The sequence below is a fragment of the Lonchura striata genome, chromosome 35, assembly GCF_050655825.1.
Source record: "Lonchura striata isolate lonStrDom1 chromosome 35, ASM5065582v1, whole genome shotgun sequence".
In the NCBI taxonomy this organism is placed as follows: domain Eukaryota; kingdom Metazoa; phylum Chordata; class Aves; order Passeriformes; family Estrildidae; genus Lonchura; species Lonchura striata.
Window position 1 is genome coordinate 439,968 of NC_140737.1, and position 26,065 is coordinate 466,032.

The following is a 26,065-nucleotide window of genomic DNA, read 5'->3' on the forward strand; positions in this document are numbered from 1 at the left end:
TTTGGGGTTTTTTATAGCGGGGAACGTCCCCGGTGTTTCCCGGTGGGGGGCGGGGCTCCGGTTACCGCGGCGCCGCCAGGGGGCGCTGCACGCGGACCGCACCACTCCGCTCGAGGGGGGGAGCGCGGGGGGGGGGAGGCCTCGCATTGGCTCCGCCCGCGCGCGCGCGAGGGGCGCAGCCAATCGCGGCGCGCCCCTCTCCCCCTCCCCGCGCGCGCGCGCCCGGCGCATGCGCGGAGGCCCCGCGGGCCGTGAGGGAGGGAAAAGGGGGGAAAAAAAAAAAAAAAGAAAGAGGGGGGGGGGGCAGCGGAATCCGCCGCCATCCGGCGCCCGCTCGCCCCATCCGCGGCCCCCCGAGCTTGCCGCCGCCATCGCGGAGCCCGCCCGGGGCGGACAGGTCGGTAACGGGACCGGGAATGCACGGGGAGGGGAGATGGATCCACACCGCGAGCGGGCCGCGGCTGCGCCGGCGCCGCCGCCATCTTGGAACGGCGACCCCCCCCCCCCCCCCCCACCCCCCATTCCCCTCACGCTCCTCACACCGGGCGCTTAACGGGAGGGGGCGGGTCCCGGTAATTTGGGGAGGGGTCCGGTGTGTGGGGAAGGGGTGGGGGTTGTGTATTCCCCCGTTCCCCGGTGCTTTCCGGTGCGCTCGGTTCTCCCCCGCCGCCGGGGGTGGGGGCGCGGCCTGCGAGCCTCACGGCGGGCGCGGGGCGCCGGTGGTGGGGTGAGCCCCTCCCGGTGTGCTAAATCCCCTCACGGGGTGATGATAAATCCCCTCACGGTGTGCTAAATCCCCTCCCGGTGTGATAAATCCCCTCCCGGTGCCCCCCCGCCCCACTCCCGGTGCGACCCCCGGTGTTTCCCCGCAGGTCCCGCGGCCGATGCGGCGCCATGAGCGATCGGGCTGCGCGGGGCCGGCGCTACAACTGCCTGAGCCTCAGTGAGAGCTACCGGGGGCGGCCGCTCGAGCCCCCCCGCGCCGCCGGTAACGGCGACCCCCGGGACCCCCGCCCCCTTCAGCCCAACCGGGGCTTTGGGGTCGGGGGGGGGGTTTGGAGGAGGGGTCCTCAAATGGGGGGGGGGTCCCCAAATTGGGTGGGACCCCCATCTTGGGGACCCCCGCAGGGGGATTTGGAGGAGGGCTCCTCAAATGGGGGGGGGGGTCCCCAAATTGGGTGGGACCCCCATCTTGGGGACCCCCGCACCTCGGTTTTGAGGGGGGGATTTGGAGGAGGGGTCCCCAAATTGGGTGGGACCCCCGGGACCCCCATCTTGGGGACCCCCGCACCTCGGTTTTGAGGGGGGGATCTGGAGGAGGGGTCCTCAAATGGAGGAGGGGGTCTCCAAATTGGGTGGGACCCCCATCTTGGGGACCCCCGCAGGGGGGTTTGGAGGAGGGGTCCTCAAATGGAGGGGGAATCCCCAAATTGGGTGGGACCCCCATCTTGGGGACCCCCGCACCCCGGTTTTGAGGGGGGGATTTGGAGGAGGGGTCCCCAAATTGGGTGGGACCCCCATCTTTGGGACCCCCGCACCTCGGTTTTGAGGGGGGGATTTGGAGGAGAGGTCTCCAAATTGGGTGGGACCCCCAGGACCCCCATCTTGGGGACCCCCGCATCCCAGTTTTGAGGGGGGGGATTTGGAGGAGGGGTCCTCAAATGGAGGAGGGGTCTCCAAATTGGGTGGGACCCCCATCTTGGGGACCCCCGCAGGGGGATTTGGAGGAGGGGTCCTCAAATAGGGGGGGAGTCCCCAAATTGGGTGGGACCCCCGGGACCCCCATCTTGGGGACTCCCGCACCTCGGTTTTGAGGGGGGGATTTGGAGGAGGGGTCCTCAAATGGAGGAGGGGTCTCCAAATTGGGTGGGACCCCCATCTTGGGGACCCCCGCACCCCGGTTTTGAGGGGGGGATTTGGAGGAGGGGTCCCCAAATTGGGTGGGACCCTCCACCAGGGGTCCCCAAGTTGGCGGCTCAGGGGTCCCAGGGCTCTTGAGGGTGGTTCAGGGGTCTCGGGGGTACTCGAGTGTCCCGGGGTGGTTTGGGGGTCTCGAGGGTGGCTCAGGGGTGGTTTGGGGGTCTCAGGGGGCTCGGTGGTCCTGGGGTGGTTTGGGGGTCTCGAGGGTGGTTCAGGGGTGGTTTGGGGGTCTCAGGGGTGGTTCAGGGGCGGTTTGGGGGTCTCAGGGGTGGTTCAGGGGCGGTTTGGGGGTCTCGAGGGTGGTTCAGGGGTGGTTTGGGGGTCTCAGGGGTGGTTCAGGGGTGGTTTGGGGGTCTCAGGGGGCTCGGTGGTCCTGGGGCCGTTTGGGGGTCTTGGGGGCTCGAGTGTCCCAGGGGCAGTTTGGGGGTCCCAGGGGCCATTGGGGGTCTTGGGGGTCCTAGGGGTGATTTGGGGATCCCGGGGATGGTTTGGGGGTCTTAGCAGGGCTTGGGGGTCACAGGGGCCATTGGGGGTTAAGGGTGATTCGGAGATCCTGGGGATGGTTCGGAGATCCCGGGGATGGTTCGGGGGGTCTCAGGGTCAGCTCGGGGGTCTCGGGGTCAGCTCGGGGGTCCCAGGGGCCATTGGGGGTTAAGGGTGGTCTGGGGATCCCGGGGATGGTTTGGAGATCCCGGGGATGGTTCGGGGGTCCCGAGGTCAGCTCGGGGGTCCCAGACCATTTCGGGGGGGGGTCTCACGGGTCCCCGCTGCCCCCCAGGCGCCCCCCGCCATGGGCTGCAGAGCCTGGGCAAGGTGCCCACCCGGCGCATGCCGCCCCCCGCGCACCTGCCCAGCCTGAAGGCCGAGAACAAAGGCAACGACCCCAACGTGGCCCTGGTGCCCCGCGACGGCTCGGGATGGGCCAGCCGCAGCGACCCCCCGGACCCCCGCAGGTGGGACCCCTCCCCAGCTGGGACCCCTCCCCAGGGTGGGGGAACCTCGGGTGGGGTGGCCGCAGCGACCCCCCGGACCCCCGCAGGTGGGACCCCTCCCCAGCTGGGACCCCTCCCCAGGGCTGGAGACCCCTCCCCAGGGCGGGGATGTGAGGGGGCAGCCGCAGCGACCCCCCGGACCCCCGCAGGTGGGACCCCTCCCCAGGGCTGGGACCCCTCCCCAGGGCTGGGGGGCACGGGGGAGCCTCGGGTGGGGCAGCTGGAACAGCCCCCCGAGACCCCTCACGGGTGGGGAGGGGGCTTGGGGTGGGCAGAGTGACCCCACTGAAGATAGGGAGGGGGCTTGGGCTGGGCAGTGAACCCCCAAATGGGTGGGGAGGGGGCTTGGGGTGGGCAGAGTGACCCTCTGACCCCACTGAAAATGGGGAGGGGTCTTGGGGTGGGCAGCGACCCCCCAAATGGGTGGGGAGGGGACTTGGGGTAGGCAGAGTGACCCCACTGAGAATGGGGAGGGGGCTTGGGGTGGGCAGAGTGACCCCCCTGAAAATGGGGAGGGGGCTTGGGGTGGGCAGAGTGACCCCACTGAGAATGGGGAGGGGGCTTGGTGTGGGCAGTGACCCCCCTGAAAATGGGGAGGGGGCTTGGTGTGGGCAGTGACCCCCCAAATGGGTGGGAAGGGGGCTTGGGCTGGGCAGTGACCCCCCAAATCGGTGGGAAGGGGGCTTGGTGTGGGCAGTGACCCCCCTGAAAATGGGGAGGGGGCTTGGGGTGGGCAGTGACCCCCCTGAAAATGGGGAGGGGGCTTGGTGTGGGCAGTGACCCTCTGACCCCACTGAAAAGGGGGAGGGGGCTTGGGGGGGCACGGGGGGAATTCGGGGTACCCCAGAATGGGGTGGGGGCAGGAACCCCCGTTATTGGGGGTGTTCCTGGGGGTCTTTGCGTACCCCCAGGGGGGTCTCAGGGGATCGGGGAGACCCCAGACCCAATGCTGGGGGTGCTGGGGGCCAGCCGGGGGTCTCGGGACCCCCCCCCAAACCAGGCTGCCCCCCCAGTTCCGAGCCCTCCGCCCCTCCGCCGCCGCCGTCGCCGTCACCGCCGGATTCGCAGCCGCCTGCGAGCGCCCCCGGGGGGACGCGGACCCCGGGGACCCCCGAGGTGAGACCCCCGCCCCTGCCCCGCCCTCCCCCTCCCCTCTGCGCAGCCCCCCGTCCCCCCGCTGACCCCTCCCCAAATTCTCCCCGCAGAACCCCCCCCCGCCGCCAAGCGTGGCAAAGTCCTGGGCGCAGGCCAGCGGTTCCCCCGCCGATGGTGAGATTTGGGGGGACCCCCCCACGACCCCCCCCCCCAGACATCGGGGGCTCCCCCTGACCCCTCACCCGGGGTTTGGGGAGCCCCCACCCCGGTTTTGGGGTGCTCACCCGGGGTTTGGGGATCCTTGTGCCCCCCACCCCGGTTTTGGGGTGCTCACGTGGGGTTTGGGGATCCCTGTGCCCCCACCCCAAATGTGGGGCACTCACCGGGGTTTGGGGAGCCCCCCACCCCGGTTTTGGGGTGCTCACCCGGGGTTTGGGGATCCCTGTGCCCCCCACCCCAATTCTGGGGCAATCACTGGGTTTTGGGGATCCCTGTGCCCTCCGCTCCAGTTTTGGGGTGCTCAATGGGGTTTGGGGAGACCCCCACTCCAGTTTTGGGGTGCTCACCCGGGGTTTTCGGGATTCCTGTGCCCCCCACCCGGGTTCTGGGGTGCTCACCAGGGTTTGGGGAGCCCCCCACTCCAGTTTTGGGGTGCTCACTGGAGTTTCGGGATCCCTGTGCCCCCCACCCGGGTTCTGGGGTGCTCACTGGGGTTTGGGGAGACCCCCACCTTGGTTTTGGGGTGCTCACTGGGGTTTGGGGTGTTCTGTGCCCCCCACCCCAATTTTGGGGATCCCTGTGCCCCCCACCCGAGTTTTGGGGTGCCCCCTGACCCCCCCATGCCGGTTCTTGGGGGAGGAGTTCCCCAGTTTGGGGGCGCTCGCCGGGGTTTGCGCCCCCCACGCCGGGTTTTGGGGCGCTCAGTGGGGTTTGGGGGTCCCCGAGCCCCCTCCCCTGATTTTGGGGTGCCCCCAGGTGCCAGAGCGCCCCCCCTCCCGGGCCGGTTCTCGCGGGAGGAGTTCCCCAGTTTGGGGGCGGCCGCCGAGCGGGGGAGGGGCGGCCGCGAGCGGGGGGGCGCTGCCGACGCGTCGGGTGGGCGCGCACCGAGCCCCCGCCCCCAGGGTGAGTGACCCCCGAACCTGCCCGGGACCCCCGAACCTGCCCGGGACCCCCAAAACCTGCCCCGGGACCCCCGAACCTGCCCGGGACCCCCAGAGCCCCCAAACCTGCCCCGGACCCCCCGAACCTGCCCGGGACCCCCGAGCCTGCCCTGGACCCCCCGAACCTGCCCGGGACCCCCGAACCTGCCCTGGACCCCCAGAACCTGCCCCGGACCCCCAGAGCCCCCCAAACCTGCCCTGGACCCCCCGAACCTGCCCCGAGACCCCCAAACCTGCCCCAGACCCCCCAAAACCTGCCCCGGGACCCCCGAACCTGCCCCGGGACCCCCCGAACCTGCCCCGGACCCCCAGACCCCCCAAAACCTGCCCCGGACCCCCAGAACCTGCCCGGGACCCCCAAACCTGCCCCGGGACCCCCAGAGCCCCCCAAACCTGCCCCGGGACCCCCAAAACCTGCCCTGGACCCCCCGAACCTGCCCCGAGACCCCCAAACCTGCCCCGGACCCCCAGAACCTGCCCTGGACCCCCAGAACCTGCCCCGGACTCCCAGAGCCCCCCAAACCTGCCCCGGGACCCCTGAACCTGCCCCGAGACCCCCGAACCTGCCCCGGGATCCCCAAACCTGCCCCGGACCCCCAAAACCTGCCCCGGACCCCCAGAGCCCCCAAAACCTGCCCCGGACCCCCCAGACCCCCCAAAACCTGCCCCGGACCCCCAGAACCTGCCCCGGACCCCCAAACCTGCCCCGGGCCCCCCAGACCCCCCAAAACCTGCCCCAGACCCCCCGAAACCTGCTCCGGGACCCCCAAAACCTGCTCCGGACCCCCCAGAACCTGCCCCGGGACCCCCAAAACCTGCTCCGGGACCCCCAAAACCTGCCCCGAACCCCCAGACCCCCCCAGACCCTCCCCAGACCCCCCCAGACCCCTCTGGAACCCCTCCAGACCCCCCCAGACCCCCCCAGACCCCTCCAGACCCCCCCAGACCCCTCTGGAACCCCCCCAGACCCCCCCAGACCCTCCCCAGACCCCCCCAGACCCCCCCAGACCCTCCCCAGACCCCTCCAGACCCCCCCAGAACCCCCCAGACCCCCCCAGACCCCCCCAGACCCCCCCAGACCCCTCCAGACCCCTCCAGACCCCCCCAGACCCCCCCAGACCCTTCCCCGAGCCCCCCAGACCCTCCAGACCCTCCCCAGACCCCCCCAGACCCCTCCAGACGCCCCCAGACCCTCCCCCGAGCCCCCGAGCCCCCCAGATCCCCCCAGACCCCCCCAGACCCTCCCCAGACCCCTCCAGACCCCTCCAGACCCTCCCCAGACCCCCCCAGACCCCTCCAGACGCCCCCAGACCCCTCTGGAACCCCCCCAGACGCCCCCAGACCCTCCCCCGAGCCCCCCGAGCCCCCAGCCCCCCAGCCCCCTGACGCTGTGCCCCCGCAGGCGGCAGCTGGCGGGAGGGGCGCGGGGCCGAGGAGCCGCCGGCCGAGTTGGGGGGAGCCCCCCCCGGGCCCCCCCATTTCCCCCCGTACCGGGGGGTGATGCCGCCCTTCGTGAGTACCCCCCGCACCCCAAAACCTGCCCGAGACCCCCGGGGGGGCCGCCGCTGATTTTGGGGTGTCCCTCTCCCCCCCGCAGATGTACCCCCCGTACCTGCCCTTCCCGCCGCCCTACGGGCCCTTCCGCGGCCCCGACGCGCAGCAGAGGTGAGTGGGGGTCCCCGAAAACCCCCGGCACCCCAAATCCCCCCCTCCTGCACCCCAAATCCCCCGAATCCCCCAAATCCCCCGAATCCCCTCCTCCTGCACCCCAAATCCCCCGAATCCCACCCTCCTGCACCCCAAATCCTCCAAATCCCCCGAATCCCACCCTCCTGCACCCCAAATCCCCCAAATCCCCCAAATCCCCCAAATCCCACCCTCCTGCTCCCCAAATCCCCCAAATCCCCCCCTCCTGCACCCCAAATCCCCCGAATCCCACCCTCCTGCACCCCAAATCCCCCAAATCCCACCCTCCTGCACCCCAAATCCTCCAAATCCCCCGAATCCCACCCTCCTGCACCCCAAATCCCCCAAATCCCACCCTCCTGCTCCCCAAATCCCCCAAATCCCCCGAATCCCACCCTCCTGCACCCCAAATCCCCCAAATCCCCCAAATCCCCCAAATCCCACCCTCCTGCTCCCCAAATCCCCCAAATCCCACCCTCCTGCACCCCAAATCCCCCAAATCCCCCGAATCCCACCCTCCTGCACCCCAAATCCCCCAAATCCCACCCTCCTGCACCCCAAATCCCCCAAATCCCCCGAATCCCACCCTCCTGCACCCCAAATCCCCCAAATCCCCCAAATCCCACCCTCCTGCACCCCAAATCCCCCAAATCCCCCCCTCCTGCACCCCAAATCCTCCAAATCCCACCCTCCTGCACCCCAAATCCCCCAAATCCCACCCTCCTGCACCCCAAATCCCCCAAATCCCCCAAATCCCACCCTCCTGCACCCCAAATCCCCCAAATCCCACCCTCCTGCACCCCAAATCTCACCCTCCTGTACCCCAAATCCCTCCTGGACCCCAAATCCCCCAAATCCCACCCTCCTGCACCCCAAATCCTCCAAATCCCCCAAATCCCCCAAATCCCACCCTCCTGCTCCCCAAATCCCCCAAATCCCACCCTCCTGCTCCCCAAATCCCCCAAATCCCACCCTCCTGGACCCCAAATCCCCCTCAGCACCCCCAGTCCCACCCTCCTGTACCCCAAATCCCACCCCAAATCCCCCAAATCCCCCTCAACACCCCAAATCCCCCCCATTCCCATCAAGAACCCCCCCAAACCCCCAAATCCCCCTCCCCGCTCCCTCCCATCCCTGACCCCAAGCCCCCCTCCCCAAATCCCACCCCCAACCCCGGTGTTTTCGGGGTCCCAACACCCCAAATTCCCCCCCAGCACCCCAAAACCTTCTCCCTGACACCCCAAATCCCCCTCCCCCAACACCCCCATTCCCATCAAGACCCCCCCCCAAATCCCCCTCCCCGCTCCCTCCCATCCCCGACCCCAAGCCCCCCTCCCCAAATCCCACCCCCAACCCCGGGGTTTTTGGGGTCCCAACACCCCAAATCCCCCCCCAACACCCCCATTCCCATCAAGACCCCCCCCAAAACCCCCAAATCCCCCTCCCCTCTCCCTCCCATCCCTGACCCCAAGCCCCCCTCCCCAAATCCCCCCCCCAACCCCGGTGTTTTCGGGGTCCCCCCCGCAGGTTCCCGCGGCCGGGGGGTCCCCGGGGGGCTGCGGCCCCGCCCAGGGGGGGGTCCCCGCCCTCGCGCCCCCCGGTGCTGCGCCAGGACGAGCTGCGCGAGTTCGATGAGCTGGACCAGGAGAACGACGAGGGCTGGGCAGGTACGGGGGCTCGGGGGGGTTTTGGGGGGCTTTGGGGGGTTTTTGGGGGGCTCGGGGGGGTTTTGGGGGGTTTTGGGGGGCTCGGGGGGTGCCGCGGGACCCCCGCCCACATCTCCCCCCCCCAGGAGCCCACGAGGAGGTGGATTACAGCGAGAAGCTGAAATTCAGCGACGAGGAGGACGGGCGGGAGGAAGATGAGGAGGACGAGGGGTGAGCCCCCTCCCCCAAAAAATACCCCGAAAAGGGGGGAAATCCCCCCAAAACCCGCCCCCAAAACCCCCTCCTCGTTTTCCCCCTCCCCAGGAAGGAGAAGGAGCCCCCGGCCCCTCCCGAGGCGCCGCCGCCGCCCCCCCCGAGGGAGGAGCCCCCTCCCCAAAAAGCCGCCCCCGAGGGGGGGCCCAAGGAGGCGCCGCCCCCCCCGGCCCCGCCCGCCCGAGCCCCGCCCCCGCCCCCCAACCGCGGCAGCTGGGCCACGCCCAACGAGCTCCCGGTGAGTGCGCACACGCGTGTGCGGCGGGGACACGCGTGTGCGGGGGTGTACGGGTGTGATACAGCCGTGTGCGGGCGGGGACACGCGTGTGCGGGGGTTTACAGGCGTGTGCGGGTGTGTACGGGTGCATGCGGGCATGATACAGGCATCTGTGGGCGGGGACAGGCGCGTGCAGGTGTGCTCAGGTGCGTGCAGGTGTGATACAGGCGTGATCTGGGTGTGTGCAGGTGTATGCAGGTGTGGTACAGGTGTGTGCAGGTGTGCTCAGGTGCGTGCAGGTGTGATACAGGTGTGATCTGGGTGTGTGCAGGTGCGTGCAGGTGTGGTACAGGTGTGTGCGGGTGTGATACAGGTGTATGCAGGTGTGATACAGGTGTGTGCGGGTGTGATACAGGTGTGTGCAGGTGTGATACAGGTGTGATCTGGGTGTGTGCAGGTGTGATACAGGTGTGTGCAGGTGTGGTACAGGTGTGTGCGGGTGTGATACAGGTGTGTGCAGGTGTGGTACAGGTGCCCCCCGGTGCCACACAGGTGTCTGTAGGTGCCACACGGATGCGTCACAGGCATATTACATACATGTCACACACGTGTTCTCAGGACGAGGCGTGGCGCCGCCGGCGCCGGCAGAGCTGCGCCGAGCTGTGGCAGGCGGTGCCGTTAGCTCAGGTGTATCACACAGGTATCACACGCATGTCACACACATGTCACACATGTTACATACGTGTCCCCAGGACGAGGACGAGGCGTGGCGCCGCCGGCGCCGGCAGAGCTGCGCCGAGCTGTCGCAGGCGGTGCCGTTAGCTCAGGTGTATCACACACACGTGTCACACGCATGTCACACACATGTCACACATGTCACACACATGTTACATACATGTCCCCAGGACGAGGACGAGGCGTGGCGCTGCCGGCGCCGGCAGAGCTGCGCCGAGCCGTCGCAGGCAGTGCCGATAGCTCGGGTGTATCACCCACAGGTGTCTAGGTATCACACACATGTCACACACGTGTTGCACATGTCACACACATGCCACACGCGTGTCCCCAGGACGAGGACGAGGCGTGGTGCCGCCGGCGCCGGCAGAGCTGCGGTGAGCTGTCGCAGGCGGTGCCGTTAGCTCGGGTGTATCACCCACGGGTGTCTGTAGGTACCACACACATGTCACACATGTCACACACGTGTCACATACGTGTCACACACATGTTCCCAGGACGAGGACGAGGCGTGGCGCTGCCGGCGCCGGCAGAGCTGCGCCGAGCTGTTGCAGGCGGTGCCGTTAGCTCGGGTGTATCACCCATGGGTGTCTGTAGGTACCACACACATGTCACACACATGTCACACATGTCACACACATGTTCCCAGGACGAGGACGAGGCGTGGCGCCGCCGGCGCCGGCAGAGCTGCGCCGAGCTGTTGCAGGCGGTGCCGTTAGCTCGGGTGTATCACACACACGTGTCACACGCATGTCACACACATGTCACACACATGTCCCACGCGTGTCCCCAGGACGAGGACGAGGCGTGGCGCCGCCGGCGCCGGCAGAGCTGCGCCGAGCTGTCGCAGGCGGTGCCGATAGCTCGGGTGTATCACACACGGGTGTCTGTAGGTACCACACACATGTCACACATGTCACACACATGTCACACACATGTCCCCAGGACGAGGACGAGGCGTGGCGCCGCCGGCGCCGGCAGAGCTGCGCCGAGCTGTCGCAGGCGGTGCCGTTAGCTCGGGTGTATCGCGCACAGGTATCACACACACGTCACACACATGTCACACACGTGTCACATACGTGTTCCCAGGACGAGGACGAGGCGTGGCGCCGCCGGCGCCGGCAGAGCTGCGCCGAGCTGTCGCAGGCGGTGCCGTTAGCTCGGGTGTATCACCCACGGGTGTCTGTAGGTACCACACACATGTCACACACATGTCACACACATGTCACACATGTTACATACATGTCCCCAGGACGAGGACGAGGCGTGGCGCCGCCGGTGCCGGCAGAGCTGCGCCGAGCTGTCGCAGGCGGTGCCGTTAGCTCGGGTGTATCACCCACGGGTGTCTAGGTATCACACACACGTGTCACACATGTCACACATGTCACACACATGTCACACACGTGTCCCCAGGACGAGGACGAGGCGTGGCGCCGCCGGCGCCGGCAGAGCTGCGCCGAGCTGTCGCAGGCGGTGGCGCGGGCGCGGCGCCGGCGCGAGGCCGAGGAGCGCCGCATGGCCGAGCAGCGCCGCGCCGCCTGCGCCGAGAAGCTCAAGCGGCTGGACGAGCGCTTCGGGGCCCCCCCCGAGCGGCGCCCCCCGGCCGGGACCCCCCCGGGACCCCCGGAGCCGCCGCCCGGCCCCGCCCGCAGCCCCCCGGGACCCCCGGAGCCGCCGCCGCCCCCCGAGCCCGGCCCGGAGCCGCCGGAGCGCCGCGAGGAGCCCGAGAGCGGCGGGGGAGCGCCGGGGGCTGCAGGTGGGGCTGGGGGGATTTGGGGAGGGGTCTGGAGTGGGATTTGGGGAGCGCCGGGGGCTGCAGGTGGGGCTGGGGGGGATTTGGGGGTGATTTGGGGGGTCTGAGGAGGGATTTGGGGAGCGCCGGGGGCTGCAGGTGGGGCTGGGGGGATTTGGGGAGGGGTCTGGGGGGGATTTGGGGAGCGCCGGGGGCTGCAGGTGGGGCTGGGGGGGATTTGGCGAGGGGTCTGGGGGGGATTTGGGGGGGATTTGGGGGGTCTGGAGTGGGATTTGGGGAGCACCGGGGGCTGCAGGTGGGGCTGGGGGGGATTTGGGGAGGGGTCTGGGGGGGATTTGGGGGGTCTGGGGGGGATTTGGGTGGTCTGGGTGGGGTTTGGGGGGGATTTGGGGAGGGGTCTGGGGGGGATTTGGGGGGTCTGGGGGGGATTTGGGGAGCGCCGGGGGCTGCAGGTGGGGCTGGGGGGGATTTGGGGAGGGGTCTGGGGGGGATTTGGGGGGTGTGAGGTGGGGTTTGGGGGGGATTTGGGGGGTCTGGGAGGGGATTTGGGGGGGTCTGGGGGGGATTTGGGGGGTGTGGGGTGGGGTTTGGGGGGTCTGGGGTGGGGTTTGAGGGGGATTTGGGGGGCTGAAGGGGGCCTGGGGGGGATTTGGGGGGGTTCTGGGGGGGATATGGGGGGTCTGGGGGGGATTTGGGGGGATTGGGGGGGTCTGCAGGGGATTTGGGGGGTGTGGGGTGGGTTTTGGGGGGTCTGGGTGGGATTTGGGGGGCTGAGGGGGGATTTGGGGGGTCTGGGGGGGATTTGGGGGGGCTGAGGGGGGGTTTGGGGGGGATTTGGGGGGTGTGGGGTGGGGTTTGGGGGGTCTGGGTGGGATTTGGGGGGCTGAGGGGGGATTTGAGGGGGTCTGGGGGGGATTTGGGGGGTGTGGGGTGGGGTCTGGGGGGTCTGGGTGGGATTTGGGGGGCTGAGGGGGGATTTGAGGGGGTCTGGGGGGGATTTGGGGTGTTTGGGGGGGATTTGGGGGGGCTGGGAGGGGATTTGGGGGGGTCTGGAGGGTTATTTGGGGGGTTTTGGGGTGGATTTGGGGGGTCTCAGTTGTGGGGGTGCCCCATTGCATGGCTGGGGGGGTTATGGGTGGTCTGGGGGTGTCCCCTAACAGATTTTGGGGGAGTCTGGGGGGTCCCGAATGCCCCCCATGAGATTTTGGGGGTTCCGTGGTCCCCCCGCCATAGAATTCGGGGGGATTTTGGGGTGGGGGGGGGTCTCTCCATCCCGAGACCACCCCCCGCGACCCCCTGAACCCCCCCAAAACAGAGCCCCCGGCCCTGGAGGTGCCCCCCGAGCCCCCCGAGGAGCCGCCGCCGGCCCCCCCTGCGCCCCCCAAGGGGGACCCCAAGAACGAGGGGGGGGGGGCGGCGCCCCCCCGGCAGCCCCCCCCGGCCCAGCCCCCCGCGTACCCCAAATACCAGAAATCGCTGCCCCCCCGCTTCCAGCGGCAGCAGCAGGTGGGAAATTGGGGAGGGGGCTGCGGAGGGGGAGGGGGCTGGGGAATGGGGAGGGGGAATGGGGAATTGGGGAGGGGGCTGCGGAGGGGGAGGGGGATGGGGAATGGGGAGGGGGCTGGGGAATGGGGAGGGGGATGGAAATTGGGGAGGGGGCTGGGGGCTGGGGAATGGGGAATGGGGAGGGGGATGGAAATTGGGGAGGGGGATGGGGAGGGGGAGGGGGCTGGGGGAAATGGGGAGGGGGATGGAAATTGGGGAGGGGGCTGGGGAATGGGGAGGGGGATGGGGAATTGGGGAGGGGGATCAGAAATGGGTATGGTTGTGTCCTCAATTCGAGGGTCCCAGTTCGGGGGTCCCAATCAGGGGTCCCAGCCCATTCCCCCAATTCGGGGGTCTCACTCGGGGGTTCCAGTTTGGGGTTCCCCCAGCCCGGGGGTCCCGCTCGGGGCTCCCAGCCCGTTGCCCAGCCCGGGGGTCTCACTCGGGGGTCCCAGTTTGGGGTTCCCCAGCCCGGGGGTCTCACTCGGGGGTCCCAGCCCGTTTCCCCAATTCAGGGGTCCCGCTCGGGGCTCCCAGCCCATTCCCCCAATTCGGGGGTCTCACTCGGGGGTCCCAGCCCGTTCCCCCAGCCCGGGGGTCTCGCTCCGGGCTCCCAGCCCGTTCCCCCAGCCCGGGGGTCCCGCTCGGGGCTCCCAGCCCATTGCCCAGCCCGGGGGTCTCGCTCGGGGCTCCCAGCCCGTTGCCCAGCCCGGGGGTCTCACGGCGCGCCCCCTCCCCAGGAGCAGCTCCTCAAGCAGCAGCAGCAGCAGCAGTGGGCGCAGCACGGGCCCCCCCCGGCCGCCCCCCCGGCCCTGGGGGCGCTGGGCCCGGGGGTCCCGCCCGCCGCCCCCGGCCCCGCCGCCGCCCCCCCGGCGCCCCCCGGGCCCCCCAAACTGTTCGGGGCCCTGGGGAGACCCCCGGCCCTGCCCCAGCTGGGCTTCGACCCCCGCTGGGTGATGCTGCCGCCCTACGTGGACCCCCGGCTGCTGCCCCCCCGCGCGCCCCACGTCGACTTCTACCCCCCCGGCGTGCACCCCTCGGGTGAGCGGGGGTCCCGGGGGGGTCCTGGGGGTCTTTGGGGGGTCCCGGGGGGCTCGGGGGGGTCCTGGGGAGGCGGTTGGAGGGGTTTGGGGGGGTCCTGGGGGAATTGGAGGGGTCCCGGGGGGCTCGGGGGGGTCCTGGGGGGGGGGTTGGAGGGGTGTGGGGGGGTCCTGGGGGTCTTTGGGGGGTCCCGGGGGGCTCGGGGGGGTCCTGGGGGGGGGTTTGGAGGGGTTTGGGGGGTTCCTGGGGGTTTGGGAGGGGTCCCGGGGGGCTCGGGGGGGTCCTGCGGGGGGGTTTGGGGGGTCCCGGGCGGCTCGGGGGGGTCCTGGGTGGGGGGTTTGGGGGGCTGGGGGTGTTTGGGAGGGGTCCCAGGGGGCTCAGGGGCATCCTTGAGGTATTGGGAGGGGTCTTGGGGGGGCTTCGGGGGGTCCTGGGGGTCTTTGGGGGGTCCCAGGGGGAGCTTGGGGGCCTCCGGGGGTCTTGGGAGGGGTCCCAGGGGGCTTGGGGGTGTCCTGGGGGGGCTTGGGGGGTCCCGGGGGGGGTCCTGGGTGGGGTTTGGGGAGTCCTGGGTGGGGTTTGGGGGGAGCTTGGGGGGGTCCTGGAGGTCTTTGTGGGGTCCCAGGGGGTTTGGGAGGGTCCTGGGGGGGGCTTGGGGGCATCCTGGGGGTCTTTGGGGGGGGTCCTGGGGGGGTTTTGGGGGGCTTGGGAGGGGCTTGGAAGGGTTTGGGGGAGGTCCTGGGGGAGTCAGGGGCATCCTGGGGGGCTTGGGAGGGGTCCTTGGGGGGCTTGGGGGGTCTGGGGGGGGGTCCTGGAGGGCTTGATAGGGGTCCTGGGGGGACTTGGGGGGTCCTAGGGTATTTGGGGGGGTCCTGGGGGGCTTGGGAGTGGTCCTGGGAGGGGCTTTAAGGGGGGTCCTGGGGGGAATTTGGGGGGCTTGGGGGGGTCCTGGGCATGGTTTGAGTGGGTCCCAGGGGGCTTGGGGGGGGGTCCTGGGGGGAATTTGGGGGGATCGTGGGGGGCTCCTGAGATTTGGGGGGGGTTGTGTTTTTGGGTGGGGGTCTCACCCCACCTCAGGGTTATTTTGGGGGGGGTTGTGTTTTTTGGGGGGGGGGTCTCACCCCACCTCAGGGTTATTTTGGGGGGGGTCTCACCCCACCTCAGGGTTATTTTGGGGGGGGTTGTGTTTTTTGTGGGGGGGGGGTCTCAGGGTTATTTTGGGGGGGGTCTCACCCCGTTTCCCCCCCAGGCCTGCTGCCCCGCGAGCGCTCCGACAGCGGCGGCTCGGGCTCGGAGCCCCCCCTGGGCCCCCCCCTGCGGGACCGCGGGACCCCCCCGGGGGACCCCAAACCCTCCTGGGGGGGGGGCGAGGCCTTCGCCGCCCCCCCCGAGCCCCGGGGGCTGCCCCCGGCGCTGCGACCCCCCCCCGGCGACGAGGACAAGGGGCTGCGGTGAGCGGGGCGGATTTTGGGGCGAATCGGGGCCGCTTTGGGGTTTTGCTCCGCTCTAACTCCCGTTTTTTTCCTCCTTGCCCCCCCCCAGGAGTGAGACCCCCCCCATCCGCCTGCGGGACCCCGGCGCGCCCCCCCCGTACGCCTACGCCCCCTTGGAGAACGGGGGGGGTCCCCCCGTGCCCCGCTTCCCGCCCCCCCCCGCCGAAGACCCCCCGGCCGCGCCCCCCCGGGCCTGGCCCCTCCCCCCGGCCGCGCCCCCCCCCCCCACCCCCCCGGAGCCGCCGCCCCCCCCCTCCTTCAAGGACCCCCCCAAAAAGGCGCCCCCGCCCCAAAAGCCCCCCAAGGAGGACGGGGGGGGCCCCCCCCCCAAGGAGGAGGCGGGGGGGGGCTCCCGCCGCCCCCCCCGCGCCCCCCACGACCCCCACAAACCCCCCCGCGGGGTGGGGGGGCGCACCGAGACCCGCTGGGGACCCCGGCCCGGGGGACCCCCCCCCCGCCGCGGGCCCCCCCCGAGCGAGGAGCCCCCCGAAAAGGGGGCGCCCCCCGCCCAGCGCCGCGCGGGGCCCATCAAGAAACCCCCTCCCCAAAAAGAGGAGGGGGCGGCGGCGGGCGCCGAGGAGCCCCCCCCCCACGCCGCCAAAGACTCCCCGAAGCCCCCCAAAAGCAAACCCGCCGCCCCCCACCACAAAGACCCCGGGGCTCCCCCGGGGGGGGCTCCCGGCGGCGGGGGGGGGTCCCCGTCGCGCCGCCGCCCCCGCGGGGACCCCCCCCCCGAGCGGGCCGCTGGGGCGGGGGTCCCGCGGGGGCGGCCCCGGGGGGGTCGCGGCGAGTTCTTCGCGCGGGGCCGCGGCTTCCGCGGCGCCTACGGGGGGCGCGGCCGGGGGGCGGCCGGGGGCTCCAACCGGGGCCGCCCCCCGCCCGCCCACCGCGAGTTCCGCGCCTTCCGCGGCCCCCCCCCCGCCGCCCAAACCGGGGACCCCCCCCCCGGCGGCGCGACCCCCCGAGCCCCCCCGGGCAGCGAGGGCTCCGAGGGCTCCGACGCCGGAGACCCCTCCCCAAAAGCGGGACCCCCGCCCGCCCCGGGGCTGCCGCCCCGCGCCCCCCGCGGCCGCGTCTTCACCCCTCGGGGGGTCCCGTCCCGCCGCGGCCGCGGCGCCGCCACCACCGGGCGCCCCCTCCCCACTCCCGACTGGAGCCCCCCGCCCGCCGCCCGGCCGCCCCCCAGCACCGCCGCTCGTGGGGCGGGGGGCTCGGAGCGACCCCCGCGGCGGCGGCGGCACGGGCGGGGGCAGCAGCAGCAGGACAAACCGCCCCGGTTCCGGCGGCTGCGCCAGGACCCCCCCGCGCCCCCCCGGGCCGCCCCGCCGCCCGCAGCCCCCTCCTCACCCGCGCCCCGCAGACCCCCGCGCTCCCCCGAGCACAACTCGGACCAGTGGGAGACGGCCTCGGAGAGCTCCGACCTGGGGGGGCGGCGCGGGGGTCCCCCCGAGCGCGACCCGCCCGCCCCCGGGGGTCCCCCGGCCCAGGGACCCCCCCCAAATCCGCCCCCCGCCTCCGCCGCGCCCCCCAGCCCCCGCCTGGCCAAGCGCAGCTTCTCCAGCCAGCGGCGCTCGGGGGGCGCGGCGGGACCCCCGCCCCAAAGCTCCCCCCAGCCCGGGGGCGGCCGCGGGGGGCGCGGCGCCCGGGGGGGCGACAAGAGGGGGTGGCCCTCGCCCCGAAACCGCAGGTGAGGAGGGGGCTGGGGGGGGGGGGGGAATTGGGGGGGTGGGCGCAGGTTTGGGGAGGGGTTCGGGGGGCTTGGGGGGGTTTTGGGGGTCCTGGAGGGGGTTTGGGGGTCCTGGAGGGGATTTGGGGAGGGGTTCGGGGGGCTTGGGGGGGTTTTGGGGGTCCTGGAGGGGGTTTGGGGGTCCTGGAGGGGATTTGGGGAGGGGTTCGGGGGGCTTGGGGGGGTTTTGGGGGTCCTGGAGGGGGTTTGGGGGTCCTGGAGGGGGTTTGGGGAGGGGTTCGGGGGTCCTGGGGGGGTTTTGGGGGTCCTGGGAGGGGATTTGGGGGTCCTGGAGGGGATTTGGGGGTCCTGGAGGGGATTTGGGGAGGGGTTCGGGGGGTTTGGGGGGATTTTGGGGGTCCTGAGAGGAGATTTAGGGGGAATTTTGAGGGGGGTCTCAGAAGGGATTTGGGAGGGTCTCGAGGGGATTTGCGGTGTTTCTGGGGGTCTCAGGATTTGGGGTGTTTCTGGGGGTCTCACAGGGGATTAGGGGTGTTTCTGGGGGTCTCAGAGGGAATTTTGGGGGGGGTCTCAGGATTTGGGGTGGTTCTGGGGGTCTCAAAGGGGATTTGGGGTGTTTCTGGGGTCTCAGAGGGAATTTTGGGGGGGGTCTCAGGATTTGGGGTGGTTCTGGGGGTCTCAGGATTTGGGGCGGTTCTGGGGGTCTCACAGGGGATTTGGGGAGGTTCAGGGGTCTCAGAGGGAATTTTGGGGGGGGTCTCAGGGGATTTGGGGTGTTTCTGGGGGTCTCAGAGGGAATTTTGGGGGGGGTCTCAGGGGATTTGGGGTGTTTCTGGGGGTCTCAGGATTTGGGGGCGGTTCTGGGGGTCTCTCAGGGGATTTGGGGTGTTTCTGGGGTCTCTCACCCCCCCTCCCCCCCAGCCGGAGCAGCGAGGAGCCCCCCGCCCCCCCGGGCCCCCCCGGCTCGGGCGCCCCCCCCCCGGGGCTGGCGCTGCCCCCTCCCCCCTCGGCCGTGTTCCGGCTGGACCGGGTGGTCCCGAGCGACCCCGGGGGGATCCGCCGGGCCCTGGCGGGGCTGCGGGCCAGGGCCGGGACCCCCGCCCCGGGGCTGCCGCCGGCAGGTACGGACCCCTCCCCAAATTACCCACACAGCCCCCGGCAGGTACGGACCCCTCCCCAAATTAACCACCCTGCCCCGGGGCTGCCGCCGGCAGGTACGGACCCCTCCCCAAATTAACAAACCAGCCCCCGGCAGGTACGGACCCCTCCCCAAATTAACCACACAGCCCCCAGAGGTACGGACCCCTCCCCAAATTAACAAACCAGTCCCCGGCAGGTACGGACCCCTCCCCAAATTAACAAACCAGCCCGGGGCTGCCCCCGGCAGGTACGGACCCCTCCCCAAATTAACAAACCAGCCCGGGGCTGCCGCCGGCAGGTACGGACCCCTCCCCAAATTAACAAACCAGCCCGGGGCTGCCCCCGGCAGGTACGGACCCCTCCCCAAATTAACCAAACAGCCCCCAGAGGTACGGACCCCTCCCCAAATTAACCACCCCCAGAGGGGGCTGCCCCCGGCAGGTACGGACCCCTCCCCAAATTAACAAAACAACCCCCAGAACCCCCACAGGTACAGACCCCTCCCCAAATTAGAACCACCCCCAGAACCCCTGCAGGTACAGACCCCTCCCCAAAATAACCCCCAAAACTCCCCCCCCCCGCCCAACCCCAGCAGGTACAGACCCCTCCCCAAAATCCCACATCCTGCCCTGGGGCTGCCCCCACCGCCCAAAACCCCCCAGAGCCCCCCACCCCCATAACCCCCCCAGTGCCCCCAGCCCCAATTTCGGCCCCCCACCCCCATAACCCCCCTGTGCCCCCAGCCCCGATTTCGGCCCCCCACCCCCATAACCCCCCCTGTGCCCCCAGCCCCAATTTCGGCCCCCCACCCCCATGACCCCCCCTCTCTCCCCAGCCCCCGAGCCCCCCCTGGGGCCCCCCCTGGGCCCCCCCGGCGCCCCCCGGCCCGGCCTGGGCGGATTTTTGGCCAAACGGCGCCAGAGACCCCAAAACCAGGTGAGGGGGAGGGGCGGGGAGCGGGGGGAGGGTCCGGGGGGGCTCCCCCACCCCCACCCTCCCTCTGACCCCCCCCCGCTCCCCCCAGGACCCCCTGGGATTTGGGGACCCCCGGCAGGAGGGGCCGGGGGAGGCGCAGGGGCGGCTGAGCCCCCCGGTCTGGAGCCAGCTGCCCACCAGTAAGGGACTGGGAGGGACTGGGAGGGACTGGGAGGGACTGGGGGGGACTGGGAGGGACTGGGGGGGACTGGGGGGGACTGGGAGGGACTGGGGGGGACTGGGGGGGACTGGGGGGGACTGGGGGGGACTGGTTTATACTGGGAGGGACTGGGAGGGGACTGGGAGGGACTGGGGGGGACTGGGAGGGACTGGGGGGGACTGGGAGGGACTGGGAGGGACTGGTTTATACTGGGAGGGACTGGGGGGCACTGGGAGGGAACTGGGGGGGACTGGGGGGGGACTGGGAGGGAGCTGGGAGGGACTGGTTTATACTGGGAGGGACTGGGGGGGACTGGGAGGGAACTGGGGGGGACTGGGGGGGAACTGGGAGGGACTGGTTTCTACTGGGAGGGACTGGAAGGGATTGGGGGGGACTGGGAGAGACTGGGGGGGACTGGGAGGGACTGGGGGGGGATTGGGGGGGACTGGGGGGGGATTGGGGGGGACTGGGAGGGAACTGGGAGTTACTGGGGGTTACTGGGATTTACTGGGGCGTTACTGGGATTTACCTGGGGGGCTACTGGGATTTAGTGGGAGTTACTGGGATTTACTGGGAGTTACTGGGGGTTACTGGGATTTACTGGGAGTTACTGGGGGGTTACTGGGAGGCACTGGGGGGTTACTGGGATTTACTGGGGGTCCCCACCCCAGGTGCCCCCCCCAAGCCGCTGGCCCCGGGGCAGCCCTGGATGGAGCCCCTCCCCCCCTTCCAGGAGCCCGGCAGCCCCGAGGTGACTGGGGGAACTGGGAGGAACTGGGAGGAACTGGGAGGGGACTGGGAGGGGACTGGGAGTGACTGGGGGGGACTGGGAGGGGGTTGGGGGGAACTGGGAGGGACTGGGAGGGAACTGGGAGGGACTGGGAGGGAACTGGGAGGGGATTGGGGGGGACTGGGAGGGAACTGGGAGGGAACTGGGAGGGACTGGGAGGGACTGGGAGGGAACTGGGAGGGACTGGGAGGAACTGGGAGGGAACTGGGAGGAATTGGGAGGGACTGGGGGGGTAATGGGGGTGGTGCTGGCGGATACTGGGGGGTCACCGGGGTGTCACGGGTGTCACTGGTGTCACTGGTGTCACTGGGGTGTCACTGGTGTCACTGGTGTCACGGGTGTCACGGGTGTCACTGGTGTCACTGGTGTCACTGGTGTCACTGGTGTCACTGGTGTCACGGGTGTCACGGGTGTCACTGGGGTGTCACGGGTGTCACTGGGGTGTCACTGGTGTCACTGGTGTCACGGGTGTCACTGGTGTCACTGGTGTCACTGGTGTCACTGGGGTGTCACTGGTGTCACTGGTGTCACTGGTGTCACGGGTGTCACTGGTGTCACTGGTGTCACTGGTGTCACTGGTGTCACTGGTGTCACGGGTGTCACGGGTGTCACTGGGGTGTCACGGGTGTCACTGGGGTGTCACTGGTGTCACTGGTGTCACCGGTGTCACTGGTGGATACTGGTGTCACTGGGGTGTCACGGGTGTCACGGGTGTCCCAGGGCAGCGCCCCCGACAGCGGCGTGGAGCTGAGCGGCGACTCGGGCGCCTGCAGCCAGCGCAGCTCCCCCGACGGGGGCCTGGCGCCGCCGCCGCAGGTACGGCACCCCGAAACCCGGTACTGCACCCCAAAATCCAGCATGGCACCCCAAAATCCCGGTACGGCACCCCAAAATCCCACACTGCACCCCAAAATCCCGGTACGGCACCCCGAAATCCCACACTCCACCCCGAAACCCCACACTGCACCCCAAAAACCCGGTACGGCACCCCGAAATCCCACACTGCACCCCGAAATCCAGTACGGCACCCCGAAACCCCACACTGCACCCCAAAATCCAGTACGGCACCCCAAAAACCCGGTACGGCACCCCAAAAATCTGACACGGCACCCCAAAAACCCGGTACGGCACCCCGAAACCCGGTACTGCACCCCAAAATCCAGTACGGCACCCCAAAAACCCGGTACGGCACCCCAAAAACCCAGCACGGCACCCCAAAACCCCACACTGCACCCCAAAATCCCGTACAGCACCCCAAAAACCCGGTACGGCACCCCAAAAATAGGACATGGCACCCCGAAATCCCACACTGCACCCCAAAAATCTGACACGGCACCCCGAAATCCCACACTGCACCCCAAAAATCTGACACGGCACCCCAAAATCCCACACTGCACCCCAAAAACCCGGTACGGCACCCCAAAATCCGGTACTGCACCCCAAAAATCTGACACGGCACCCCAAAAACCCGGTACGGCACCCCAAAAATAGGACATGGCACCCCGAAATCCCACACTGCACCCCAAAAACCTGACACGGCACCCCAAAATCCCACAGTGCACCCCAAAATCCCACACTGCACCCCGAAACCCGGTACTGCACCCCAAAAACCCAGCACGGGGGGTTTATTTGTACCCTGAGCCCCCTCCCCAAATTCAGCACCCCAAAAACCCGGCACTGGGGGGTCCAGGTGTGCCCTGAGCCCCCTCCCCAAATTCAGCCCCCCAAAAACCCGGCACTGGGGGGTCCAGGTGTGCCCTGAGCCCCCTCCCCAAATTCAGCCCCCCAAAAACCCGGCACTGGGGGGTTTGTTTGTACCCTGAGCCCCCTCCCCAATTTCTGCCCCCCCAGGTGTGCGGGGCGCCCCCCGCGCCCCCCCCGGGCCCCATCGGCACCGAGCGCTCGCAGCGGGCCCGGAACCCCCCCGAGGCCTGGGGGGGCCCCCCCGGGGCTGACCGGGACCCCCGGGACCCCCGAGACCCCCGAGACCCCCGGGACCCCCGAGACCCCCGGGACCCCCGGGAGGAGGAGGAGGAGGAGCGGCGCCCCCCAAGCGGGGACGGGGTGAGGAGGGGGGCGGGGGTGGGTTTGGGGTCAGGATTGGGGGTCAGGATTGGGGATTTGGGGTCAGTGATGTGATTTTGGGGTCAGGATTTGGGGTCAGGATTGGGGATTTTGGGTCAGAATTGGGGATTTGGGGTCAGGACTTGGGGTCAGGGGTCAGGATTTGGGGTTTGGGGTCAGGATATGGGGTCAGGATTGGGGGTTTGGGGTCAGGATTTGGGGTCAGGGGTCAGGATTGGAGATTTTGGGTCAGGATTGGGGATTTTGGGGTCAGGATTTGGGGTCAGGATTTGGGGTCAGGGGTCAGGATTGGAGGTTTGGGGTCAGGGATGTGAATTTGGGGTCAGAATTGGGGGTTTGGGGTCAGAATTGGGGGTTTGGGGTCAGGATTTGGGGTCGGGGGTCAGGATTTGGGATTTGGGGTCGGGATTGGGGGATTTTGGGATTGGATTGGAGATTTTGGGTCAGGATTTGGGGTTTGGGGTCAGGATTTGGGATTTGCGGTCAGGGGTTAGGATTGGGGATTTGGGGTCAGGATTGTGGGATTTGGGGTCAGGGATGTGAATTTGGGGTCAGGATTGGAGATTTTGGGTCAGGATTTGGGGTCAGGGGTCAGGATTTGGGGTCGGTGTCAGGATTTGGGGTTTGGGGTCAGAATTGGGGGTTTGGGGTCAGGATTGGGGGTCGGGGGTCAGGATTTGGGGTCAGGATTTGGGGATTTGGGGTTTGGGGTCAGGATTGGGGGTCAGGGGTCAGGATTTGGGGTCGGGGGGTCTCACCCCGTTTCCCTCCCCTCCCCCACAGCTCAGCGCTGCCCCCCGGGACTGGGAGCTGCTGCCGGGGGGGGGTCCTGAGACCCCCCAAAATCGACCCCAGGAGCCCAAGGGGCCCCCCCGGGACCCCCCCGAGCTCTGCTACGGGGGGGGCGGCGCCGCCGGGCAGGTACGGGGGGCTGGGGGGATTTTGGGGGGTCTGGGGGGGATTTGGGGGGTCTGGGGGGAATTTGGGGGGGTTCAGGGGGGTCTGGGGTTGTTTTGGGGGGTCTGGGGGCGTTTGGGGGGGTCTGGGGGGGATTTAGGGGGTCTTGGGAGGGTTTGGGGGGGGTCCGGGGGGGTTTGAGGGGGGTCTGGGGGTGTTTAGGAGGGGTTTGGGGGGTCTGGGGGGGTTTGGGGGGTTTGGGGGGGTTGTTTTGGGTCTGGGGGGGTTCAGGGGTGTTTGGGGGGTTCAGGGGGGTTTGGGGTTTTTTGGGGGGTTCAGGGGGGTTTGGGGGGTTTGGGGGGGTCGTTTTGGGTCTGGGGGGGCTCCGTGGCACCAACCCGCCCCCCCCCATCCCCACAGGTGCCCCCCCCGGCCATGGAGCCCCCCCAGGGCAGCGGCTTCCGGCCGGGGACCCCCTCAGTGACCCCCTACAGGTACGGGGGGCACACCTGGGGGGGCACACACCTGGGGGGGCACACCTGGGGCAGCACACCTGGGGGGGCACACACCTGGGGGGGCACACCTGGGGGGACACACACCTGGGGGGCACACACCTGGGGGGGCACACACCTGGGGGGACACACACCTGGGGGGCACACCTGGGGGGGCACACCTGGAGGGGTCACACCTGGGGGGGCACACCTGGGGGGGCACACCTGGGGGGGCACACCTGGGGCTTGGGGGGGGACGACACACCTGGGGAAGGGGGGGTCACTCCTGGGGTCTGGGGGGGGCACACCTGGGTTTGGGGGGGTCACACCTGGTGTTTGGGGGGGTCACACCTGGGTTTGGGGGGGGGTCACACCTGGTGTTTGGGGGGGGGTCACACCGGGGGTCTGGGGGGTCACACCTGGGTTTGGGGGGGTCACACCTGGTGTTTGGGGGGGTCACACTGGGGGTCGGGGGGGGTCACACTGGTGTTTGGGGGGGTCACACCTGGTGTTTGGGGGGGGGTCACACCTGGGTTTGGGGGGGTCACACCGGGGGTCTGGGGGCACACCTGGGGGATGGGGGTCACACCGGGGGTCTCTCACCCGACCCCTCCCCCCAGGCCGGTGCTGGTGGCGGGGGCGGGGCTGCCCCTCCCCCCCCTCAAGGGCCCCTTCCTGGAGCTGCCGGGGCTGGGGGGTCCCGAGCTGGCCAAGCTGGGGGGGGCGGGGGGGGTCCTGTACCCGCCCCCCCCCTTCCTCTACGGCCCCTTCTGCCCCCCCGAGCCCCCCGTGCTGCAGGTGAGGCAGGAGCTGAGCCCCCCCCCCGACTTCTACGGGCAGGGCCAGGGCGGCTTCCCGCAGGTGAGGGCACCTGGGCACACCTGGGCACACCTGGGCACACCTGGGCACACCTGGGGGGGACAGGGGCACACCTGGGCACACCTGGGCACACCTGGGGGGGACAGGGACACACCTGGGCACACCTGGGGGGGATAGGGACACACCTGGGGGGGACAGGGACACACCTGGGCACACCTGGGGGGGATAGGGACACACCTGGGGGGGACAGGGACACACCTGGGCACACCTGGGGGGGTTTGGGGCACACCTGGGCACACCTGGGACACACCTGGGCACACCTGGGGGGGACAGGGACACACCTGGGCACACCTGGGGGCGGCTGGGGGGGGACAGGGACACACCTGGGGGCATTTGGGACACAGCTGGGCAGGGCCAGGGCGGCTTCCCACAGGTGAGGGCACACCTGGGCACACCTGGGGGGGGGTTTTTTACACACCTGGGGGGGTTTTGGGCACACCTGGGGGGGTTTTTTACACACCTGGGGTTTTTTTTACACACCTGGGGTTGTTTTTTACACACCTGGGGTTGTTTTGGACACACCTGGGGTTTTTTTTACACACCTGGGGGGTTTTGGACACACCTGGGGGGTTTTGGACACACCTGGGGGGGTTTTGGACACACCTGGGGCGTTTTGGACACACCTGGGGGGTTTTGGGCACACCTGGGGGGGTTTGGGGCACACCTGGGGGGGTTTTTTACACACCTGGGGTTTTTTTTACACACCTGGGGTTGTTTTGGGCACACCTGGGGGGGTTTTTTACACACCTGGGGTTGTTTTGGACACACCTGGGGGGTTTTTTTTTACACACCTGGGGTTGTTTTGGGCACACCTGGGGGGGTTTTTTACACACCTGGGGTTGTTTTGGGCACACCTGGGGGGTTTTTTTTTACACACCTGGGGTTGTTTTGGACACACCTGGGGGGGTTTTGGGCACACCTGGGGTTGTTTTGGGCACACCTGGGGTTGTTTTGGACACACCTGGGGTTTTTTTTACACACCTGGGGGGGTTTTGGGCACACCTGGGGGGGTTTTTTACACACCTGGGGGGGTTTTGTCTCACCTGCCCCTCCCCTCCCCCCAGGTGCTGCTGCCGCTGGTGGAGCCCCCCCCGGGCCCCCCCCCCGTGGTCAACTTCGGGGCCCCCCCCGCACCGCCCCTCCCCCTCCTGCCCCTCGGCCGCCTCCTGGCCCCTCCCCCCCGGCCCTTCGCCCCTCCCCCACCCCGCGGGCCCCGCCCCGAGCCCCCCCCTCCCCCGGGGGCTCCCCCCCCCGCCCCTCCCCCCCCTCCCCCGGCCCCCCGCCGGCCCCCCCTGTGACCCCTCCCCCCCCCCCCCAAAAATATTTATGCGGGTGGGGGAGGGGCCGCGCGTTCAACCCCTCCCCCTCCCGCGTGGCCCCTCCCCCTCCCCCCCCTTTGATAAAGAAACGT

General features: G+C 69.8%; 1 protein-coding gene across 1 annotated transcript; it reads left to right on the forward strand.

The window, feature by feature from the left end:
- The first annotated feature begins 218 nt into the window (after positions 1–218).
- Positions 219–25,952, forward strand: PRRC2A (proline rich coiled-coil 2A). The gene is made up of 26 exons (XM_085564979.1): positions 219–397; positions 873–988; positions 2,699–2,873; positions 3,926–4,028; positions 4,118–4,181; positions 4,983–5,129; positions 6,570–6,679; positions 6,765–6,832; positions 8,381–8,520; positions 8,646–8,730; positions 8,824–9,010; positions 11,135–11,477; positions 12,790–12,980; positions 13,760–14,060; positions 15,307–15,508; positions 15,600–17,237; positions 18,159–18,358; positions 19,213–19,313; positions 19,402–19,492; positions 20,184–20,263; positions 21,023–21,118; positions 22,154–22,366; positions 23,171–23,308; positions 23,705–23,778; positions 24,396–24,636; positions 25,719–25,952. The coding sequence occupies exons 2-26, from the start codon at positions 895–897 to the stop codon at positions 25,950–25,952; spliced, it is 5,316 nt and encodes a 1,771-aa protein (XP_085421105.1). The 5' UTR covers positions 219–397; positions 873–894.
- Positions 25,953–26,065: the final 113 nt, after the last annotated feature.